Here is a 22,785-nt window from a genome sequence, read left to right on the forward strand (position 1 = left end):
CATTAGCATAAATCCTTTGCTTTATCAACCATACTTCCATGGAAGAGGAGAAATGAATGCCTCACTAACACAAAAGCCTTAAGTCGCCCGAGGCCCATCTCCACTCCTACTATCCGTTTTCTCTCTCACTTTCTTCAGCTCACTCTGCTCTCTCCCTCTCTGGCATTCAGCTTAATAAGTTAACGTGAATAGCCGTGACCGAATATAATGCCTAAGACCTGCTAGCAGGCTGTAAATGTAGCCCTAATGGCTGAACCATTATAACATTAGGTACAGACTCCGCCGCAGTGAATGTGTTGCTGTAGGAAAACGGAGGTGGAGGAAGGCAGGATGCAGGGGGATGAGAAGCTCCTTCTCCATTAGCTGATTGAATAGGAAACCAGTTATGTGGGCTGGGAATTGTTTGCCTCACCTCAACAGAAAATGAGATGTAAACACTCGGTGGGCATAGAAAAATGGCATATGAAAGTATTGTAACACATACAATACCTACTTCACCACCCAGCAGTAACACACAGGTAGTCTAATGTGTTATAACATCCCCCCCATGTTCTTCCTGAGCCACAGTGAAGGCCTAATGGACCATGGCATGCTGGAGTGGCTGGCCAGCTGTCTTACACTACACATCTCACATTAGGATCCAACATTTACCCAAGTGTAAAAGTGCTTTAATAAATTATATATATATATATATATATATATATATATATTCGTGATATGGCTTTGTTGCGGAGAGTGCGGTGAGATGTTGGAGGAATATGAGAGGCTTGACGACCCATAAGTGTTTCTTTTCTTTGTAACCAGGTCAACGGCCAAGATATTTCTGTACAGAGAGTAGGGGAAGGGATGTGAGTAATGGGGGTTGTGGTGAATAGTTAAACACAGAGTAGTAGTATAGGATGGAAAAAGCATGTTTTATCACAGAAAAACATACATGTACTGTAATGGACAGAGTCGGAGAGGAAAGGCTTTCTGAGAAAGACGGGCCTGTTCAAACCACAAGGGATGATTCGATGTCATTAACAGTTTCCTAATCAGTCACAAAACGCATCTGTTTGTGGAGGAGGCGTGACTTGAAGGGGAAACAAAAGTCGTGTTAGAGTGAGGGGGGAATGCAGCCCACATGCAACTTCGAGTCAAATACAGATCTTAAATGATGAGGAACAGCAACGCGTATTACAGGAGATTAGGATAAAAAATGTAACGGGAATATGCTTTCCACACTTTTGTATCCAGTCAGGGAGAAAAGTTAACAGTGTATCCTCAGTTTGCCTTGCGATTGCCTGCTAAATGTTTCAGCTGACACAGTAATTATGCACTTTGCACATATTACCATGAATCTGACAAACCCCCGCTTGCCATTGGTGTTGTTGTGATTGCAGCTTTGCAGGCATCTGCATTTCAAACACCTGTCACCTTTTATAGATAACTAAACCCCGCATGAGCCCTGCCAAAGGCACTGGCTGCACTGTGTCACAGCCTTAACATAGTGTTATGATATAGATCATATCATTCAAAGTTTTGCGCATTTAGATTTTCTTAGGGAAATAATTAGTGGGGTGTATCTGACAGGAGCCGATAACACATTGCTCTTTGGAGTTAGAGTTTAGGTTACGGAGGTTGAAAGTCATCCAGCCTGAGCTTGATGCTGAATTTGCTTGACAAATGTTAGCTGAGAGCAGGCTTTGCTGTTTGCAGCACAGAATCATATTCAGAGGAGACGAGGCACAGGATATGCCCATGCATTAATGAGCATACACACTTGCTATATTAAGGACATCTTATGATGTTGAGAGGTATCCCTATTTGCACAATCCACATCTTTGCTGTATCCAACAATTAAGGTCTCTAAATTGTCAGCTTCTCTTTATGTCCAACTCCTCCTCTAAGTTAAGATAAGTGAAGATTTAATGAGGGAAATCAACATGGGATGGTGGGTTTAACTCTGGTCACGTCAAGTGCAGATGAAACGCCCCCCGTATATTTTACAACATATGTACATAAATGAGATGTTGTACAAAGGCAGCACTGCAAAGAGGTTCTGAATATATATCTGTGTACATGTAGCTATATCAATAATTTCTAAAGCAGGTATAAAATACTGCAGTTAAAACTGAGGATTCATGCCTTTATTCATGAATATATTCTTTTAATTGGGCTGTTTGAGTTAGATTTGACCTTACATGATAGGTCAATAGACAGCAAATGTTACTGTATCATTTGCAATACTCTCTAGAAATGAGTTTTCGACTGAGTTGCCTTGGGTACTTCAGGTGTTTTGATTAAAAGAGCTCTAAATAGAATACAAGGTTTTAATCCTTAAAAATAAAGTCTGTGAACACATATGTGAACATGGCAGGCCATAAGGTTGAGGTTATAAGATGTGTGTGGTTACTCATGGGAAGAGCTAATTAAGTGGTGGTATTTTGGGTCTCACTCAGTCATCTGTTCTCAGACTGAATGTAGTCAGGCAGTGGCCCCTACGGGCTACCATCTGTAAAGCAAAGCCGATGCTGTTGTGCAAAGCCTTACTGTCTTCTTGATCTTGTTGGAGCTTGACAAGTCTTTGCGTTGCACGGCAAAATACAATTGCACAATCAGTATACTGTGCTGCACATAATGAGTGAGTCAGGGAAACATGCTGCAGGTAATGTGTGAAGAGACACTCGTACATGCGCACGCACACGCGCACACACACACACACACACACACACACACACACACACACACACACACACACACACATGTACAGGTCTGTAATAATAACACAAACATAAACACAGGAGCGCCAGTTTAGGCACGCGCACACAGCCCACGCAGCTGCGTATCTGAGACTGCTGACGAATTATTTATCCGTTTGACTTGATTTGAGCCGTTACCTCTGACAGGACCTGTTGGAGAAATGCAGCCGGAGTTGTCCTCGGATCGTGGGGTGTGAGTTGTTGTGTCTGCGGGTGACGTTGGGGGACGGGGGGCGCTCTGCTCTGCTCAGTGCAGGACGCAGGAGACAGTCGCTCTCCAACGTGCTGAAAGTCGGAGCGCTCCCGCCTCCGTCTCGCCTGCTGACGGTTAATGCGACCTCTGCCGAAAAATTGAAAAACAAACAATGACATTTGGTTTAATGTGTCTTACTTCTACCCTTCTGGATTTGTATTTGCCATGAAACCGCTGGATGTATACACGCACGCAACAAGACTGACTGCAGCTCTCTAACATTCACCTGCGTGTGGGGAAATATTGAAAAGACTCCGGATTCTCGGGGAACGCTAGAGGATTTCTCTTGCTGCTCTTTTCTCTGTCTCTGTCTCTCTGTCTGTGCCGCATGCCTCTGGACGTGAACTGTTTGTCTCCAAAAGGTGAGTCCGGGGAGGATTATCATGAAGCAGACCTACTTTTACGTGGATATCGCTTTCTTTTCACTGGAAAAGGAGAATCATATCTCCAAAAGGCTGGTGTTTAATTGCTTTTAAATCCATCATCACGAACAGAAGGGAGGATTATAGTATTTGGAGTCTGTTGAATTTACCCTGTGGATAAAGTGAAGTTTCCAATAGGCTATAGGGGACTGTCTTTAATCTGCTGTAGCCCTCTCTGTGTTGGGCGCTCTGGCTTCACACTCTAAGTGGATATCAAGCTATTTTAACGCGGTGAGTTTGCCCTATCCTGCACTACATATCCCTGTTGTCACTGGCATTTCGATTGATCTGTCAAGACATGCAGCAATTAGAAACAAATTGACTTCAAGCCGAGGGAAAATATGTATTTTCTGCTGTTATTCTTGCTTTACTGTGTTGATGCTGTGGTTTTCCCTTTCACAGTGAGTGATGCATTTGGGATTAAATCATTGCGCATGATTCAGGACATTGGCATGTTACATCGCTAAATTTAAGAGCAGGTTAGTTCAGAGTCTGAGCAGTGTCTTTAGACTAATGTCTATAATCGTTGGCTTCAAAGAAAAATAAACCAGCTACCTGTTGTCTCTAATCGCTCTCATAGAGTTTGAATTAAACAAAGGTAGGTTGTGTTGTATTATATATGGAGAAGAATACTGCGAGGACCCACTCCACCCACCTCAGATAGTGAATGATTTAAAAAAAATTCTCTGAAGTTAAACGTCCCCACTGCTGCAATTTTGCATGAAGAGAATTTGAATCTGCACACCCCCCACATCACGTCACGAGCGCACATAGAACACTACACGCTTCGTTTGTCAACAAAGATTTTTTTCCTTCGGGAATAATGACATTAGCCTGTTGAGTGACCTGCATGGGGGGGTCAGGAGATACAATAATAACTTGTATGATTATCTCTATAATGGCTGTTAGCGTACAAATGCACAGGATGTGAGGTGCTAATGAGGATGTGCCAAAACAACAGCCGTGGAGTCATCGTCCATCATAGGCTATAATCTCTTATTTTTCCCCACTGCAGCCTCAAGTGATGATGATGCTGACGAGAGTAATGAGGATACGGGGAGCGTAGCGATGACATACACAACATCTTGTTGAATGTGGACATCGATGCCGCGGCGAAGGATGGGCCCTCTCCTCTTGACCGCCTTCCTGTTCCTGCTGGCCCTGAGCGCCGTGTCCTCGGCCTCGGTGGGAAACCCCGAGGATTACACCGCGGACGAGGCGGAGCGGACCGCCACTGAAAACATTGTATTCGATGACTACCGGGGGAAAGGGTGCGTGGATGACAGTGGTTTTGTCTACAAACTCGGGGAGCGCTTTTACCCGGGACACTCGAACTGTCCGTGCCAGTGCACGGAGGACGGGCCTGTGTGCGACCAGCCCGAGTGCCCAAAACTGCATCCCAAGTGCACAAAAGTGGAGCACAATGGATGCTGCCCCGAATGCAAGGAGGTTAAAAACTTTTGCGAGTACCGGGGGAAAACGTATAAAATACTTCAAGAATTCAAGGTAAGATCTGATTTCTAGAATTCAACAGAGATCTTGTAATATGACAGGTGATTTATAGCTGGTTGGTTGCCATCAAACTTTTCAATTATACTATGTTTCTCTCTCATATAAGAGGGAACATTCATGTGTACAAAAAAAAAAAAATACAATTTGCAATCTAATTATTGGCCTTCCATTTGATATATGTCTTCCAGAATATTCACAGTAGTACTAATGAGGTCACATCTAAACTTCTATAAGAGTTCCCAACTGATGCTAATAAGTTGGTTCCATCTTGCCAGTTTGTTTCAGGCTGTCTTGTTCAACGTCTGTATGCCACTGAAGCACACATCTTACATGGCAGTCTGTAAATGTCATATACAAACATTTACATAGACTTTCATGTTCATGTAAAATGACAGCTACCAATCAATTGAAACACAAAATTAAATCTAATGTCATGATGATGTTATGTTGGTTGAAGCCACTGTAGAGGATGAATATTACGTGCAGTGCACCCACCCAATGGTATAGGTCTGATGATATTTAACATTTACTAGGAACAGCTCAACATTGGTGGGAGGTTATAAGGGTCTGGGTTAGTGAGGCTTCCTCTTTGTGTGAGAATATATCACCGCTTGGCAGACTGTAAAAGTATCATGAAAATGTGTTTATTGGCCAATAAGGGCACAAAGATGGCTGCCTTTCAGAGTGATGTCATCCATGTGCCATTTAGTGAAAATGCACCCGGCATTACTAAACCGACATGCTCTTAGAGTATTTGAATGCGTTGATATACTGAGTCATTGCAGGCCGATTCAGTTCCTCCATGTCTCCTGTGACTGCTTCTACCCACCAGACCAGTGTCTCAGCAGTTGTTATAGAGCTTGACAGTGCTACCTGATTAGAAAAAGCAACATTAGCATGACAACGTAAGTCTGTGTTTAAACTGTTGCCCATGAGGAAACCTCCTCATTCACATTCCTCACAAGTGGATTGGCGCTGTAAGTGATGGAAATATAATATGACATAATGCAGCCTCGACAATGGTATAGCTATAGTTAATCAAGGCATATGCGCATGTCCGTGAAAATATATTAGTAACTGGTTGGTATGTGTCAAATATAGTTGGTCAGCCAAATGCTACAATTCCAATGGACAACTTTATAATATTTTGGATGTACTGATTTGATCAAGAGTATTCAGGTCTAAAGTAAGCTTGAAGACACTTTATCACCTGCATTTATCCCTTTCTGGTTCCAAAAATTACATATTATGACCTAATGTTAGAGAAAGAATCTAAATCTAGTTAACCCAACATGTAGCATGTAGCATGTAGGGTAGCATGAGGACATGGCCAAATGGATTGGATTTTTCGAAACTTTTGCCTATTTGTTACCTAAGATTTATCCACAAAAACAGCCAACAGTTTTTTCCATCACAAGAAAATGGGAGACACACAAACCAACAACAGCTCTGCGACTAATGGATTATCCAGTCCAGTGCACACATGATTTATGTATATATTTCAGTGAAGAAGAGCACTTTTCAGTCTATTTTGTGCATACAATTCAAAGATAATAAGCACTCCAGAACTAAATGGATACTTGAAAATAAGCTTGCAAAAGCATCTTCAACATTAATGAGCATTGTCAGAGGAAGATTAGCTGGGAATTCAGCAGTGTTTGTAACCACACAACTGAAAGCATCACAGCTTTTAGCACTAAAATGCTATAAAATTAGCTTTGAAAGAAAAGGACTACTGAATAACCTACATTATTAGCCAAATAATTATACAACTACAAGTGAACTTGGAGGCAGCATAACAAGCTGTAAATTCAACATTGAACTATTATTACATTTTAAAGTTAATCTTTTAAAGGTGTTAGCAAACAGTTGCTCATTAAGCCAGCTGAAGAATGTAAGTCCATTATTCACTTTATTTTAGCTTTGGTTTTGGTCTCCACCATCTCTTGAGAATATCTGGCTCTTTAACTGTTCAACTACATGTACTAGCTTGCTGCTTTCTGTGTCTGCTTGTGCTTTACGTTCTTGCACAAGAAGTATGCAGTTTATTTAGCCGAGTTTTTTGCTATAATCAGGTGATCAATTAACCAACACATTTGAGTTGCAAGCCGTAAAACTGAAATTAGCTGAAGGGTGCTATTTTGTAGCGTTGAAAGGACAGGCTGTGCATCTGTGATCATTTTCTGTAGGTCTGCCACCTCAAGCAAACCTTTTTTGAACGATACAAACATGTATTGACCCATTATTCATAAAATATAAATACGCTGAAGATAACAATCATGGTTGAAAAGCTGTTATTATCAGAGGAGTATGAAGCTGGGCTGTCTATGCTGAAGACAAATGTCGATACCACCTGTTGACAAACTGAAAACACTGCATTTCAACATCATTTGCAGCAAGTACACATTTACACAAAGGGTTATTATTGAAACCTTTCAGAGGTGTACTGCCATGCAAGGCTTCATCAGACTGTTTTGTTATCTGTGGAAGGTCTTTGTTTGTTTCAGTTAGTTTACATAATGACTCCAAGGCAAAGCAAAGACACCTCTGCTGGGAGATGTTAGAACATGTTGCACCTGTGAATATTAGCATGTCATGTCACTGAAACTAGTTGAAACAGGCAGGGGGGCTACACAGTGAGGTTAGCCACATACAATGTAGACAAGCATTTTTATTAATAATTATGTCTGTGGAAATACTAAAGGCAAAACACAACTGTGGTAAGGAATTGTCCATCAGTTTTCAATTTAAAACCTTTATTTATACAACCTTTTTAATTCAGATGAATGAATGGCGAGTCAGTATTGTGGTAATTCAGTATAAAGCATCGTGTTTTCTGCCGTAGGGGCCATTATGCTAATGCTGACACAATTGGAGTCAGCATTAGCTGACCAATATGGAGCAAAGGACCATTGGTCAGATTCAAACCTGCATGGGGCCTTAGTAATGGGGTGCTCTATTTAATGTTATTGCTACTTGTGTACATACATTATGCACTGGCACAACACAATGACAGTGACACAGTGTTGCTGTTAATAATGGATGAGCAGGATCATGTTCCTAATCTGTACTGATTGGTTTGCACATCACACAGATACAAGCAAAGTCCTGCATTGAGATGCAAGCCCACAGATTTCTGTGAGGGCAGTTGTGAGTGCATAAGCCTCGCACTTTGATGTGAGATCAAGTCCATCAATAGTGCAGCTCACCCTCATGCTAACCTTGACTGGAGAGCCCAGAGAGGGAAGGGCATCACTTCACACTTGATGGAGAGACATGCATTAATTTGTTCTTATTGACATCTCAGGGAAAGTGCCATGACAGAAATAAGGGGGGGGGAGTCCGTATCTTAGACTGCACAAGTAGCTCCGGTGTCTTGGTATACATCCTGAGCGAGGGGCTGGGTCTCTGCAGTGAGTACATGAAAGCTTTACATGAAAGTAAATCAAAGTCCTTCAGTATCTGGTGTTCAGAGCCCAGTTTAGAGATGCAGACAGGTTAACCTTTGGTGTGGCCCTCATTGGCATTTCCTTGGCAGTGCTCGTGCTACATTCAGGGTGCCAACTGGAGGGGAGCAGGGGGAGCTATAGCTCCCCTAGTGGTGACATGAGCTCCCCTGGGAACATGGGTTGTGAAATTTGGGGGGAGCTCTCTAAAATACTGATATGATGAACAAATAAATTCCATTTTGGGCATGTTTTTTTTTTTCAAAGGTGTAAAATAAGTGAAATAAAATTATATTTAGAGTTTATGATTCATGAAAAAAGTGTCGCCTGCTTGCACGCTGCCCGCAGCTCCACCCACTACCCACTACCCACTCACTCACAAGCTCGTTTAGTTAGCACTGCATGTTTACCAGGCATTGTTGCTGCTGCTCACATGTCGAAAAGAAAAAAACAACTTACCTTGGGCAATTTCTTTAAAAAGACGGCCAAACAACCTGATCAAGGCAAGGCAAGGCAAGGCAAGTTTATTTATATAGCACTTTTCAACACAAGGCAATTCAAAGTGCTTTACAAAAAATGAAAGACATTAAGAAAATGGCATTTAAAATCAGTCATTAAAAAGAAAAGCTAATAAAATAAACATTAAAAGAAAAAATACATGGATAAAAGTTACAGTGCAGTCTAAGATATGAATAGTTAAATTAAACATTAAAAGAAAAAGTACATGGATAAAAGTTACAGTGCAGTCTAAGATATAAATAGTTCAATTAAAAGCAGCGACAAAAAGAAAAGTCTTCAGCCTGGATTTAAAAGTAGTCAGAGTTGCAGCGGACCTGCAGGTTTCTGGGAGTTTGTTCCAGATATTTGGAGCATAATAACTGAACGCTGCTTTACCATGTTTAGTTCTGATTCTGGGGACAGAAAGCTGACCAGTCCCTGAAGACCTGAGAGATCTGGATGGTTCATAATTTAGCAGGAGGTCAGAAATGTATTTTGGGCCTAAACCATTCAGTGCTTTATAAACCAGCAGCAGTATTTTGAAATCTATTCTTTGACACACAGGAAGCCAGTGTAAAGACTTCAGAACAGGAGTGATGTGATCCACTTTCTTAGTGTTAGTGAGGACTCGAGCAGCGGCGTTCTGAATCAGCTGCAGCTTCCTAATAGATTTTTTAGTGAGACCTGTAAAGACACCATTACAGTAGTTGAGTCTATTGAAGATAAAAGCATGGACAAGTTTTTCCAAATCCTGCTGTGACATTAGTCTTTTAATCCTAGATATATTCTTTAGGTGATAGTAGGCTGATGTAGTAACTGTTTTAATATGACTGTTGAAACTCAGGTCAGAGTCCATGACTACACCTAGATTTCTGGCTTTATCTGTTGTTTTGAACATTGCACACTGAAGCTCAGCGCTAACTTTTATACGTTCTGACTTGGCTCCAAAAACCATTACCTCAGTTTTATCTTTGTTTAATTGGAGAAAGTTCTGACACATCCAGTCATTGATTTGTTCAATGCACTTACTTACTTGTTTGAATTGGAGCATTGTCTCCTGGTGAAATTGTTACGTACATTTGTGTGTCATCTGCATAGCTATGGTAACTTATTTTGTTGTTTTTCATTATCTGAGCCAGTGGTAGCATGTAGATGTTAAAGAGAAGAGGCCCCAAGATGGAGCCTTGAGGAACCCCACATGTCATATTTGTCAACTCAGATGTGTATTTACCTATAGAAACAAAGTTGTTTCTGTCCTTTAGGTAGGATTCAAACCAATTTAGAACTGTTTCCGAAAGTCCCACCCAGTTTTCCAGTCGGTCTAGTAATATGCTGTGGTCAACAGTGTCAAACGCAGCACTGAGATTCTGAGTCTGTCGACGGTAGCAAACAAGGCACGTGCGTTGTTTTTGTTTTTGGTAATGATGTCAGAAAAGAACGATTGTCGTGCGTTTTTCAATTCCAAATTATAAAGGCCAAGTCTCTCTTTATAGATTTCAAAGTGAACCTGAAGATTTGTTTTTCGCCACCTGCGTTCAGCTTTTCGACATTCTCTTTTTTCTGTTTTCACGGTCATGGCCTTTCTCCATGGAAATATTTTCTTGTCAGACACTTCCTTTACCTTAGTTGGAGCAATGGCATCTATAACATTTTAAATTTTTGAATTAAAATGATCTACTAGCTCATTTACTGAGATGTTAGCAGGGGCAAGTGTGGAAGAAAAATTCTGAGTAAACATTTCCCTAGTATTTTCAGTTAAATATCGCTTTGTGGTTACCTCTTTTTGAACATTTTTGTGAACAGAAATAGAGCTCTCAAAGAAAACACAGGAATGATCAGAGAGTGCAACATCAGTCACCACAACCTTAGAGATATTCAGACCCTTTGAGATAATTAAGTCCAGAGTGTGCCCCTTATTGTGCGTGGGCTCCGTCACATGCTGAGTCAGTCCATAGCTATCAAGAACACAAAACAGTTCTTTAGCCCCTCTGTCCTGTCAATAAGACCAACCGAATGTAGCTGGTGATAGCACATCGTACGTTGTGACTGCTGCTACAACAGAACCGAGAGAGGAGGGAGCTAACGTCAGTGCTAGTGCTAACTTGACAGCTAACGTTAACTTGGGGGCTGAAGAGACGCAAGAAGACGAGCCGTTGTGTTGTGTGTGTGGCGTCGCGTCTCTCCAGGCAGTGAGAGGGCTGTGTTGTGCTATAGCTGTATTATTAATATTAATATTGTTCATGGTTGGTGCCGCTGGCTGCTCTTATCGTGTGTGTTCGGCTCTGTGTAGGCTACAGCCATAATAGGCTATAGCCAATGTGAAACAATGTAGCCTGTTTTTGAGTCATTTTAAGTTGATTTAATTAAACAGTCAAACGATACCTTGGTGGTCCGTGGATTATTTATTATCAAGTTGATTGAAGTTTGCGTACATGCTCGGGAAATTTGTTGACATGAACATGATCCATCGGGACGTTTCATGTAAATGTAGACCTGTGGCACCACCCCGTGTGCAACATATTTTCTCTTTATAATAGGCCTATGTCTGTGCTGTTGCTATTAATGCACGGATCAGCATTTACCCCCCCCCCCCCCCTCCGCAAAAAATAAATAAATCCCGGCTCCCCCAGAGACCGTGGTATAGTTCGCACACTGGCTACATTGTGCAGACATTTACATTTATATTCAGTTGCAGATGATGGAGATGCAACGCAAAGACACAGCAATGTGAGATTGATAACAGAGAGACATGGAGTCAGTTTGAAGCCTCTGGGTTGCTCGGAGAATTAATGAAGAATGACTTGGTATACATAGCGTGGCATCAGCCACATTTTTACACATTTTACTGAAAATGTCATCATGCTAGAGCTCAGTCTTTAAGTCCAATGTAAGTCGAATATGCAGTCATTCTCATGCAAGTGGTTTTGGGCATTCATTCAACATAAATCAGCTGACTGTGGTGCAATGTCAACCTGTCATTTGTTGAATCTAATGCTGGTATAACTCATGCCTCAGCAACCTGATAATAAGCCTAAAATACAGTACTCCACCATCAAAGTATTTACTGGTACATTGTATCAAATGGTTGATATAATGTAGGTATTTGTAGATTTACCACCAGTGGGTGTATTTTCTACTCTTTTGTTTTTTTGCCCTGTGAGAGAGTCGTGCCACTCAACCTTAGTAGGTATTTCACCTCTCCAGGGTTCCCCATCAGATGAGGAGGGGTCCAGTCTGTCCAGCATGGCTCCAGCGCAGCTTCATTCAAGAACCAGGAGCTATATGGTGAGTTCAGATCCCAGGTCGTCAGGCTAGGGCTGGGATGTGAACTCAAATGTGAACAATCCTGTCCGTGCTTCCTGCGATCCCCCTAGAGAAGGGATGCAGTGTGGGAAAAGGGGAGAGGGCTCCAACATTTGCTGTGTCAGAGGCACACACAGAACATTTCAGACTATCTTGAATAATTCCTCATTTAGAGGCAAGTAATGTTAATTCATTCATTTGAAATAAATATAACTGATAAAAAATGCAATCTTAATATATGTCCTAAGATCCCCACGAGGCAGCTACTAATATACTGTAGTTAACGCCTGTGGGGCTTGAATATCGAGGCATTATCATTTTCACATCAACACAACATTTTACCATTCTGCACTGACAATAGATGCAAGTGAAAATGCCTTTGTCTTTGCGACTTGTCTGTTTCTCGTGACTTCTGTCAACACAACAAGCCTTTGCTAAACTCAATGCGTGATCATAGAAATGTGCACAAACAATCAAAACAAGGCAATCGAAAAGCATGAACACACAAACGCAGAAATGTGTGACTCTGCTTTTCAGCAGACACCTATGAGACAACACAGCCATAAAAGCTGTATAAATGATTGCTCAAATTGGTTTTCCTATCCAATTTGCCAGAAGTAGCAAAGGACCCAATTAGAAGACATTATTAAGGAAAACATAAAAACTATGCCACCTAATATTTATTTTTATTTTTAGCAGTAACTATTCCCTAGGTATCAAGGGTGTTTTTCAAAACTGCCAGCAATAAACAAGTCTTCCTCTGTGTCTGTTTTTTCTGACTGCTGGTGGAATATTGTTTTGACTTGACAACAGCAGCATGCAGTGTGACAACCCACTCCCATCCCTTGAATAAATGGGGGGGATTTATGTGACCCAGTTGTCTAGTCTTTGGGTATTTTACCCTAGCAGAATCCCCATTGAAGGTTATTTAACTACTCATTGCTACCTGGCCCTGTCTACATTTGTCTCAGAGTGGGAATAAAAACCATTTCAGCCGCTTCACTCTAAAACCCACAGAAAAGAAAAAGACAACAGGAGACTTTTCTTCACCGAAACATCTGGCAGCACGTCTAAGATGTTGGTGTTTTCTTTTGTGAGGCTGGGCTTAGGCATGACTGATCCTCTTCACGCTAGACCTCACACAAAAGGACGCACTGAAAGCACTGTGTGCAGCTGAATACATTGAAGGAATGTACAATTGAGGAGCTCTTGTTTTACATATTTGTTCAAAACAATATATTTATAGAGAAAAATGTTAACTCTGCTGACTATTGCTTTTTTCATTATTGTTCAAACTGTTCTCTACTGACAAGCAGAACGACAATTACCTTACATGCAATGGAAAATGCAATTATGCAACCAAAGTACTTCAATCTGTTTTTATAATTTACTCGAATACCGTACAGTACAACCTTTACTTGTACTTTACTTGAGTATTTAAGTTGTTAGTTATACTCTTCAATGAAAAATATGCCTTGTAGGTAAAACTACCCAATGGTATACAGTTGTGAATATTAGCTATACCTGTGCATTCAGATGTTGCAAAAGCAGCATGAATATATTCCAATAATAGATACAGTTCAATGTGTTATTGTTGTTATGTATTTCTATTTAAGTTACATTTTGAATTCCTCACAGTATACATCCCAGAAATGAATCAGAAATATTCATTCATTCACAATATGATTTATATATTTTAACTTTTTGGTATTAAGACAATAATAAACTAGAGTAATTAACGCAATATAAGATTGTCACTAAAGAGTATCTTTAGAATAAATGTTTTCAAGATGTCTGAGAATGTAGAAAATTGCAGTATAGTAAATTAAGTGGTACATTGTGTACTTTTGCCCCTAAACTTAAAGGTTAAACTATTGTGTGTGTATATAGGTTATTCTGGATAAATAATTCAGTATAAAGTATAGACCACATCAAAACGAAGAAATAAGAAATGTGTTTAACCAACTACAAAAACAAACACTGTGATACAAAATGGAGGAAGTGGCACCTTGAGATCAAGACACTCGACATTGCATGCAAGTCGAGAGAGCCAGCTGCCCATTTCTCATCAGTCTGACAACATAACAAATGTATGTGAGCCATAAACAATTAATCCAAATCACTGTTTTGTTGTTTCTGGCTAAATAAATAGTGATTCCATCTCCTCAAACCACATGAATTATATGTTAACTCTCATGTCGAGTCTAATTCCAATTCATCCATACAATTTTACCAGCAGCCACAATTCGAGACAAAAACACAAATGAAAGGTTTAGCAGATTTTGAAAGACTACTATATGATGTCTAATCATCTCCCTCGCTATCCTCTAAAGATAGTAATATGCCTTGAAAGGAAAACTGTATTTGTGCCAGATTCAGACTCCAGTGAAACTGCGTCTAATTGTGTCCATTGTTATGTTTTAGTGTAATTTCCTTGCCCTATGTTTTGGCAGCTGATCAAAAATTAATCGAAACTGGTGTAAGCTGGATCCTTACCATGCACTTAACTAATTGTCCCACTCCTAGAGCGAGTACGTGATTGTGCTGGGCTTTTACCAATAATTAGATACTTCAGACTAACATGTAATTGACCATCCTGCTAAGTAAATGCTATTTTAGGGGGAGTAATCTTGTTAGGCTGTTGCTTTTTTTAAATATAAGAACTATTACATGCGCGGATTGCTTTTGTAGCTGCTTGTGTCCTAAAAGTTCCATTCACATAGACACTAGCATCCTGGAATTGATCATATTCAAGAATGTGAATAGACAGAAAGTAGCATTAATCTGATTCAAAGCCTTTTGTATATTATTTCAGTAATATCCAGGCTTCTTAATGTCTGCGCGGGTCTGCCTTCCCCATATAGACCCAGCTTTCTGTACTGTCTGAGCTCTTAAGCATTTGAGAATGAGCCCATTTCTGTTTCTGGCTGCGAGGACTGCTGCATTCTGGTTCTAGTTTCTCCATCTTATCAGAAGTAATAAAGGACAAAAGTACAACAGTTTATCCTCCGCCCTAGGGTTTCTAGAAGGTGGCTTCTTTCTTTTAACATGGGATGTGCACAGGAATTGTGAGGGGCTGTTGATATAACCTAAAGAGCTGAGACCTCATTCCCAATACTTAGAACAAATATAATATTCTATGTTTTTAATGTAGATTGAGATATTGTTTGTTGTATTGTAGTTAGTTCTCATTCATAACACTCCGTTCGATGTCTCACTATGGGATGCGCCTCATCGCGGAGCAAACAGAAGCATCAATCTCATTATGCCAATCCTGATTGGCCGGTGATTCTTGACGTCAGCGTCAGGGAATTCACCCCCTATAAGTAGCTTACGTCACGACGCATGCGTCATTCAAACACCTCTTCTCGCTTCAGAGCACATCTCACAGTAGCCGGGCAAGCTTCACGGTCCACAGACTGAACCCAAAATACCCATTTCGGTCGACGGGCGCTAGCCGGCTACTCCTTCTGCTTTGCAGGAAGACGGTAGTACTAACGCCGTTAGTACTTGAAAAATCGACCTCGCCCTTCTCTATGAGAAAGTAAGGTAGGTCCGATTTTTTCAAGCTAGCAACACACCTGTTGCTAGCTCGCTCCCTCTCTACCGACACCACGGTAGCGAGGACGTTTTTTCTTTTCTCTTCCCCACGGAGGGGAAAAGGATTAAAAGAGGAGCATACTGCCACACCAGTCAGTATTCTCCGGGATTAAAAGACCCACACCGTCCTCTTTCCCTGGATTAAGGACAAGGTGGTAATACCTTTTTTCCCGTCCCACCTGTCGAGAGCGGGCCCTCTCCACGCCACGAGGCGACAAAGATGGACGCCCCTCTCCCTCACACCAGAGGAGTCAGGGACTCGGTGGCTTGACTCTGCGGCTCTCGGGCACAGACACACACCAGGTCTGTTCGTCCTGCCTCGGGCTGGAACATGCCCGAGGCGCTATCGACAACCCCAGCTCATGCGGACATTGTGTCCACTTCACTGTCAAGAGCCTCCGCCGACGGCTAGCGAGACAAGCTAGCCTGTCGGAACAGGACCCCCCCATGTCCATGGACCCGCCGGCCGGCAGTCAAGACACAGGGGCGTCCGCCACAGAGAGCGAACCCCTCTCCGTGTCGGTCTGGGGCTCATTATCAGCGATGGCCTCAGAACCGGAATCCCGCGCCCTGACAGGCCGGGACCCGGTGACGACAAGACCCGCGGGAACGGATTCCCGTGCTTTACCAAGCTGGGGCTCCCGGTTAGACCTCCCCATGGTCTCACCCGCGGAGGATGTCCTCGAGTTGGACTATGAGGAGGACGAGGAGGGGGACGCCCTGGCGTTCCTCCTGTCCGAGTCGGATGACCAAGAAGAGGACACCTTCATGTCATCGGCCCAGGCTGCAAAGCCTGGAGCGAGGGCTGCTCTCCCGGGCGACAGCACACCAGCTTCGCCCGGTCTGAGCATGGACCTGCAGGCCGTGTGCAAACGCGCTGCGGTCAGACTCAATGTTCCGTGGCCTGAAATGGCCAATGAGACCTCCAGGTCCTGCTACGAGGGGAAGCATCTTCCCCAAACAGCGGGCAAGGGGAGGCAACTCCTCCCGGTTTCTCCGGGAATGTTGGATGAAGTGTCGGTCTCGTGGGGAGACCGGCCCTTCAGCAACAAGGTCCCAATCCAGGGTGCCTCCTCCCTGGATTGCGATGGAATGGAGAGGCTTGGCCTGCTCCGCATACCGCCCATGGAACCGCTGGTGGCGAGCAGGAACCCCACGCTGCCAGCAAAGGCGGACCGCTTTCAGTCCACAATGACTGAAAAGTCCTATAAAGCTGCAGCGCTGACCGCCAGGGCCCTGAACGTGTCCTCGCTGCTAACCGCCTACCAAGCGGAGCTCTGCGAGGACCTGTCGGGTAGCCCGGGAGCAGCCACTCTGGACGAGATGGCAGCGGTCACGGACATTTGCCTCCGTGTCCAACGCTGCGCCGTCCAGGCCACGGGAAAAGTAATGGGGATCATGGTGGTGCAGGAAAGAGCGAGATGGCTCAACCTCACAAACCTCCCTGACCGAGAAAGGGAAGATGTGCTGGATATGCCCATCGTTCCCGAGGGAATTTTCGGCTCCGCTTTCGCCTCCATGCAAAGGAGGTGTGAGACGAAGAAGAAGGAGGACGAGGCACTCCACCTCTGCCTCCCTCGAAGGGTCCAGCCGCTGCCCTCGCAGCAGCAGTCCTTCACCCAAGCGAACTCTGCCCGGTTCAAAGCACCGGTCAAGCAGAGGTCGCAGCCCACCCCGAGTTCCCAGCCCAGGCTGGAGACAAGGGCAAGTTGGCCGAGAAAATCTCCGGTTCTGGCTGAAGCTCAGGCTCAGCCAACCCAGAATTTCGGCCAGCGGTCGAGGAAGAAGAAGCGAGCGGCGTGCCAGCCCCTCCTTCTCCCCTCCGTGAATGTGTTCCCGTCGCCTCGAGAGATGCCTAAACACCATCCTCAAGTCCGCACAAACACATGTCACATGCTGATTGATTCCTCTGTCAGAAAACATTTGCCGCTGACGCATCCAGGCTTCAGGCCGAGGGCGCAGCTAAAAAAAAAAATGAAAAGAAAATCAATAAAACCAATAAACAGCCCGCCAATTCTTCCCCCTTTGAGAGCAGCTAGGCATCTCTCAAAAGGTGGATTATTGACAGGTCTGTGAAGGCACCACCGTCACGCGCATGCGCAGTGCCGGCTGGAGCCGTAAGCGTGACATCTCAGCTGGCTCTAAGGAGCATACAGCAGGAGATACTCACGACATCTGCCTGGGCTTCTCAAAACAGTTATACTTTATCTGTTTTCACAAACCCAGAGAGAGTCAACCAATATTCTGGAGAGAGAGGTTCTCTCTCTCCTAGAAAGAAGGGTTTTATCTATAATGCCCACCGAGCGGAGTCAGATTACGCAGACAAATGTCCTCGTAAAGCACCCGCTCAACATGGGTCTCATAATAAAACTAAACCCCGCGCGCCACGGCGTGCGCAGATTATTGGTTATTATGTAATGCGTAGTGGCACTACACCCGACTTTTCTAGTGCGGGACGCGCCTACGGGTGCTGTCCTTTCACGGAAGGTGGTCACCACGGACGCATGTCAGACAGGCTGATAGGGTATCTACGAAGGTCGCCCGGTGAGAGGTCTCTAGAGCAGAGACCTCCAGCGGGCGCACGTAAATTACCCGGAGCTTTTAGCGGTGTTCCCCACCCTAAAACGCTTCCTGCCTTCTCTCAGAGGACACCATGTCCTCGTGAGGACAGACAACACGATATCGTGTATGAACCGCCAAGGGAGGTTGCGTTGTCTCCAGTCACACACACTGACACACAAACTGATCCCTTGGAGCGGCAGACGTCTCCTCTCTCTGAGAGCGACACAGGTACCGGGAGTGATGCACCTCGGGACAGAACTACTGTCCAGAGGTGCACCACTCTATGCAGACTGGACTCCACATCCAAGGATCGTGAGTCCGCTGTGGGTGCGTTACGGCGGAGCCGCGTTAAGTCTGTTCGCAAAAGGAGAAAATGCTCAATGACAGCTGTTCTCTTTAATGCACGATTTAAACGCACTGTTAGGCGGGGACACACTCGTACACGATCGACCTCCGGGTCCTCTGTACACGTTCCCACCCCTGGCTCTGTTACCCCCAACTCTGGCCAGAGTGAAGGAGCAACACCACACAATTACTCTGATGTTTCCGCCCTAGCCCGCAACGTACGGGCTGGCGGAGATATATCAGCTGTTGTGCGGGCAGCCATGGCAGCCCCCACCACGCAGGGACAGATTGTCTCAGGCGGGGGGGGGCGATCCTTCACCCACGCCCAGAGCGCCGGGCACTATGGGCCTGACCCGTGAGTGGTACAATCTGAATACAGTGGGACTCCCTCAGAGTGCGAGAGCTTCCTCCACCAGGTCTCTTTACGACTGTAAGTGGAGGGTGTTTGAGGAGTGGTGCCTTCAAGAAGGACACATCTCTTTTCAATGTCCTGTCGGGGTGATTTTATCATTCCTACAGGACTTGATCGATAAACACAAAGCTTTCTCCACGATCAAGGTGTACCTGGCTGCTATTGCTGCATGCCATGTGGGCATTGAGGGTAAGACGGCTCGCCAACATCCTTTGGTTTGCCATTTTATGAAGGGAGCTTGCAGGCTCCTTCCTGTCTCCAGGTCGCTGGTGCCCTTATGGGACCTGGCAGTGGTTTTAAATGGGCTCAAAATGACCCCATTTGAACCCCTGGAAGGATCTGACATGAAACATCTGTCACTCAAGACAGTGCTGTTACTGGCCCTGGCATCCGCCAAGCGGGTCAGCGATATTCACGCACTGTCTGTACATCCCTCATGCACTCAGTTCGCCCCAGGGCAAACGAGAGTGTTGTTGAAGCCCAACCCTGCCTTTACACCAAGGGTGGTTGGTTCGTGTACCCCGATTGACATTGAGGCATTTCCTCCGCCGCTGGTTTCCTCCGGGGAGCAGCAGCAGGATCTGTTGTGTCCAGTCCGGGCTTTACACACATATATGGACAGATCAAAAGAGCTTCGTCTTAATGACCAACTCTTCGTGTCCTGGGCTAACCCTCACAAGGGCAAGCCTGTTACTAAGCAACGGCTCTCCCACTGGATCATGGAGGCGATTGCTTTGGCCTATACGAGTCAGAATTTGCAAGCACCTTGGGGTATGCGGGCTCACTCGACTCGGGGCCTGGCTACATCCTGGGCTTTGTTCAAGGGTGTTTCCATCCAAGACATCTGTGCAGCGGCGAGCTGGTCCTCGCCGCTCATTTTTGTCCGCTTTTACAGGCTAGACATCTCCGCTCCAAGCGTGGCCCGAGCAGTGCTGGGCACCTTGTTGAGTCGGGACTCTACCTGTTAAATTCTAGTTGATCGGTGATTCTCGAGATAAGCTCGTCTGGCAATACGGGAGCTACAATATCCCATAGTGAGACATCGAACGGAGTGTTATGAATGAGAACTATAGGTTACTTACGTAACCCCAGTCCTCAGAGTAACATGAAGTGAGATGTCTCACCAGATGGCCCTCCTTGCTATGGTGAAGCGAGAAGAGGTGGTTATTTTGAATGACGCATGCGTTGTGGCGCAAGCTACTTAAATGGGGGGGATTTCCCCTGACGCTGACGTCAAGATCACCAGACAATCAGGATTGGCGTAATGAGATTGATGCTTCTGTTTGCTCCGCGGTGAGGCGCATCCCATAGTGAGACATCTCACTTCATGTTACTCTGAGGACTGGGGTTACGTAAGTAACCTATAGTTATTGGCCTACTTTCAAGTTATAAAAAGAGAAAATATGTGATACTGTGAACATTTCCATTAAATCAATCAATCTTTCTATAATAATACTTGCCACTTAGCTTACTCCCTCAGCTCTTTCTCTGTTGTTGTAACCATTCATAACATTACTTGTTATTATCAAGAACCACATTTAACATAATTTCTAGTAGCTCATATCGCAAGCTTAAAATAAGCTACCCTATCTTAAGTGGATCTTCAGCTTGGTCCATTGCACGATTGCTACAGCACCCTCTTGTTGTCTACATTAGCCTAGCATGTCCATATTAGTAAAGGTCTGTAATTGTAAAGGATGCCCTGAACAATAAGGATATTATTAATGTTATGGTCAGACTTTAGGTCAGTCTTAGAATAGTGTTCATGACTAGCATATTGGCTTTCTTAAAAACAGGATGCTTGCATGCAAAAACACTTAACCAGGATTGTATAAACTCGTAATATGGGAATGTAAACTCACTAAACTGTCTTGAAGCTCTATTTAAAGACTGTGATAAAAACACAGTGTAAAGCTCATTATTGCTGCTGTTGCTTCAATTGAATGAGACTTATTTGTTATTACACCTCAAATATTCCTGACAGAACCTGGGTTTCTGCTGCCAGCAGTGTCGATTTAAAATAAGGTGTAATGGATTTGATATGCTGCCCCGGTTTAAGGTGAATCATCTTCTCTCTATGATGGAAGCTCATGAGTGAGCCTTATATATTAAATGACGGGTGCCAAGACAAAGTCAAATATTCCTGTTGGAGAACCAGAAAGCTGTTGTGCAGCATGACATCCTGAATCAAGACTGTACATGTCAGGCACCGCCCCGTACATCCTGCAGAGCTGACCCTGGATCTCACCTTCCAGCCCCCACACTTAAAGTCTGTCAGGCTGGCAAAACCTTCCATATGTATGAGACAACACCTTGCTGTGGATGTAATTGGTATATTTCGGTATGAGCGCTGGAACTGAAAGAGGGGAAGATAACTGGAGGGGTGCTTAACTCGAAAGGAAATATTTTTGAAATGGTTTATTTACATGAACGCACTTGTGTGGGTAAGACATGAGAGGAATTTCTAATGAGAGGAGAGTGAAGTGATAGATGTCTTAGAAGCTTTTATTATTTCAGTGCAGCTTCACGAGAAAAGGAAAGGCGTGTTTTACATCAGGGATCAACAGCTCTAAAATATGCAACAGGCACAATATACGAGCAGATGAAATCTATCTTCATTAACATCACTAAGTGTGAATATTTTAAAGCGAAGATACACAAGACATTTTATACCAGGAGCACACTAACAAGTTACAGACATTTCGAAACAAATGCAGTCACTGTTCTGTAACTTATTCATTGCCTTGGAACAAGCTTTTTTTTGTATTGCCTTTTATAATCATATCTGAGAGATAGTTGTCCTAACTTTTTATTCCATCTGACCATTGTCTGATATTTCAGGAAGTAAACATTACAGTTCAGACATGCATATGTTTTCTAACTCAATGAGGGAAAATGGAATGACAGGAGGAAAAACATTAATGTTTAAGTCTCTGCTCTGATGCTTGGTTATTTTATTCACCACAAACAGTAGTAATAATAGTTTTGGGTTAAGACGCCACACTAATAAGGGTTTGTGCATTTGTTTCCTATTCTTATTTTCCTTCCTACTCTCCGCCGACTTTCAATGTGTGACTGCCATGAAACCCCCCCCCCCCCCCAAAAAAAATACTGGCTATTTCCCATGTTGTGCCACTTAAAGAGGACCAATTATGCAAAATCCACTTTTTCATGACTTTTATACATAAACACGTGTCCCCTCTGTGTAAAGAGATTCTGAACGATTCAGTAAAAAAGATTTGCTCACTTTTTGTCCGGATCCATTTATATAAAAACCTGAAAATGAGCACATCAGATTTTGGCCAGCTTATGATGTCAAAACGATTTTTTCGAGCAGCCCTACTACAAGCACATGTAAAGCTCACTAATGCCTCCATTATACCTTGTTTGTTTACTCTTCACAAGCTGGACAATTTCTTGTTTAGTACTACTGAATTCCTGCAGCGTTCACTGGTTTTAGCACCAAGACTTGGCAATGGTATCATTTAACCCCCAGAGAGATAATAAGCATAGACTCCAAAAACATCTATGGCTTTAAAGGGTATTCTGATTATATGAATATTAAACATGCAAAAGCTAAGCATAATAGTCATCTCAATGTCATTCAATAGTCAACATTTCAAGTCACTGGTTTTGAAAACTAAATGCCAAGCATTAGAATATTGACTGCAGCGAATTACATAAATGTGTG

General features: G+C 43.6%; 1 protein-coding gene across 3 annotated transcripts in view; it reads left to right on the plus strand.

Annotated features, from left to right (window-relative positions):
• Positions 1 to 2,879: 2,879 nt before the first annotated feature.
• vwc2l (von Willebrand factor C domain containing 2 like) overlaps positions 2,880 to 22,785 on the plus strand; it is a 33,343-nt gene continuing 13,437 nt past the window's right edge. For 2 of the 3 annotated variants that reach the window (XM_034109410.1, XM_034109413.1), the window contains exons 1-2: positions 2,880 to 3,356; positions 4,432 to 4,922. In XM_034109410.1, coding sequence (XP_033965301.1) covers positions 4,509 to 4,922 — 414 coding nt within the window. In that variant the 5' untranslated portion in view covers positions 2,880 to 3,356; positions 4,432 to 4,508. Of the gene's footprint in view, positions 3,648 to 4,431; positions 4,923 to 22,785 lie in introns of all 3 variants that reach the window. The other variant, XM_034109412.1, reaches the window with a different exon arrangement.

This window comes from Pseudochaenichthys georgianus, chromosome 21, assembly GCF_902827115.2.
Source record: "Pseudochaenichthys georgianus chromosome 21, fPseGeo1.2, whole genome shotgun sequence".
Taxonomy (NCBI): Eukaryota; Metazoa; Chordata; class Actinopteri; order Perciformes; family Channichthyidae; genus Pseudochaenichthys; species Pseudochaenichthys georgianus.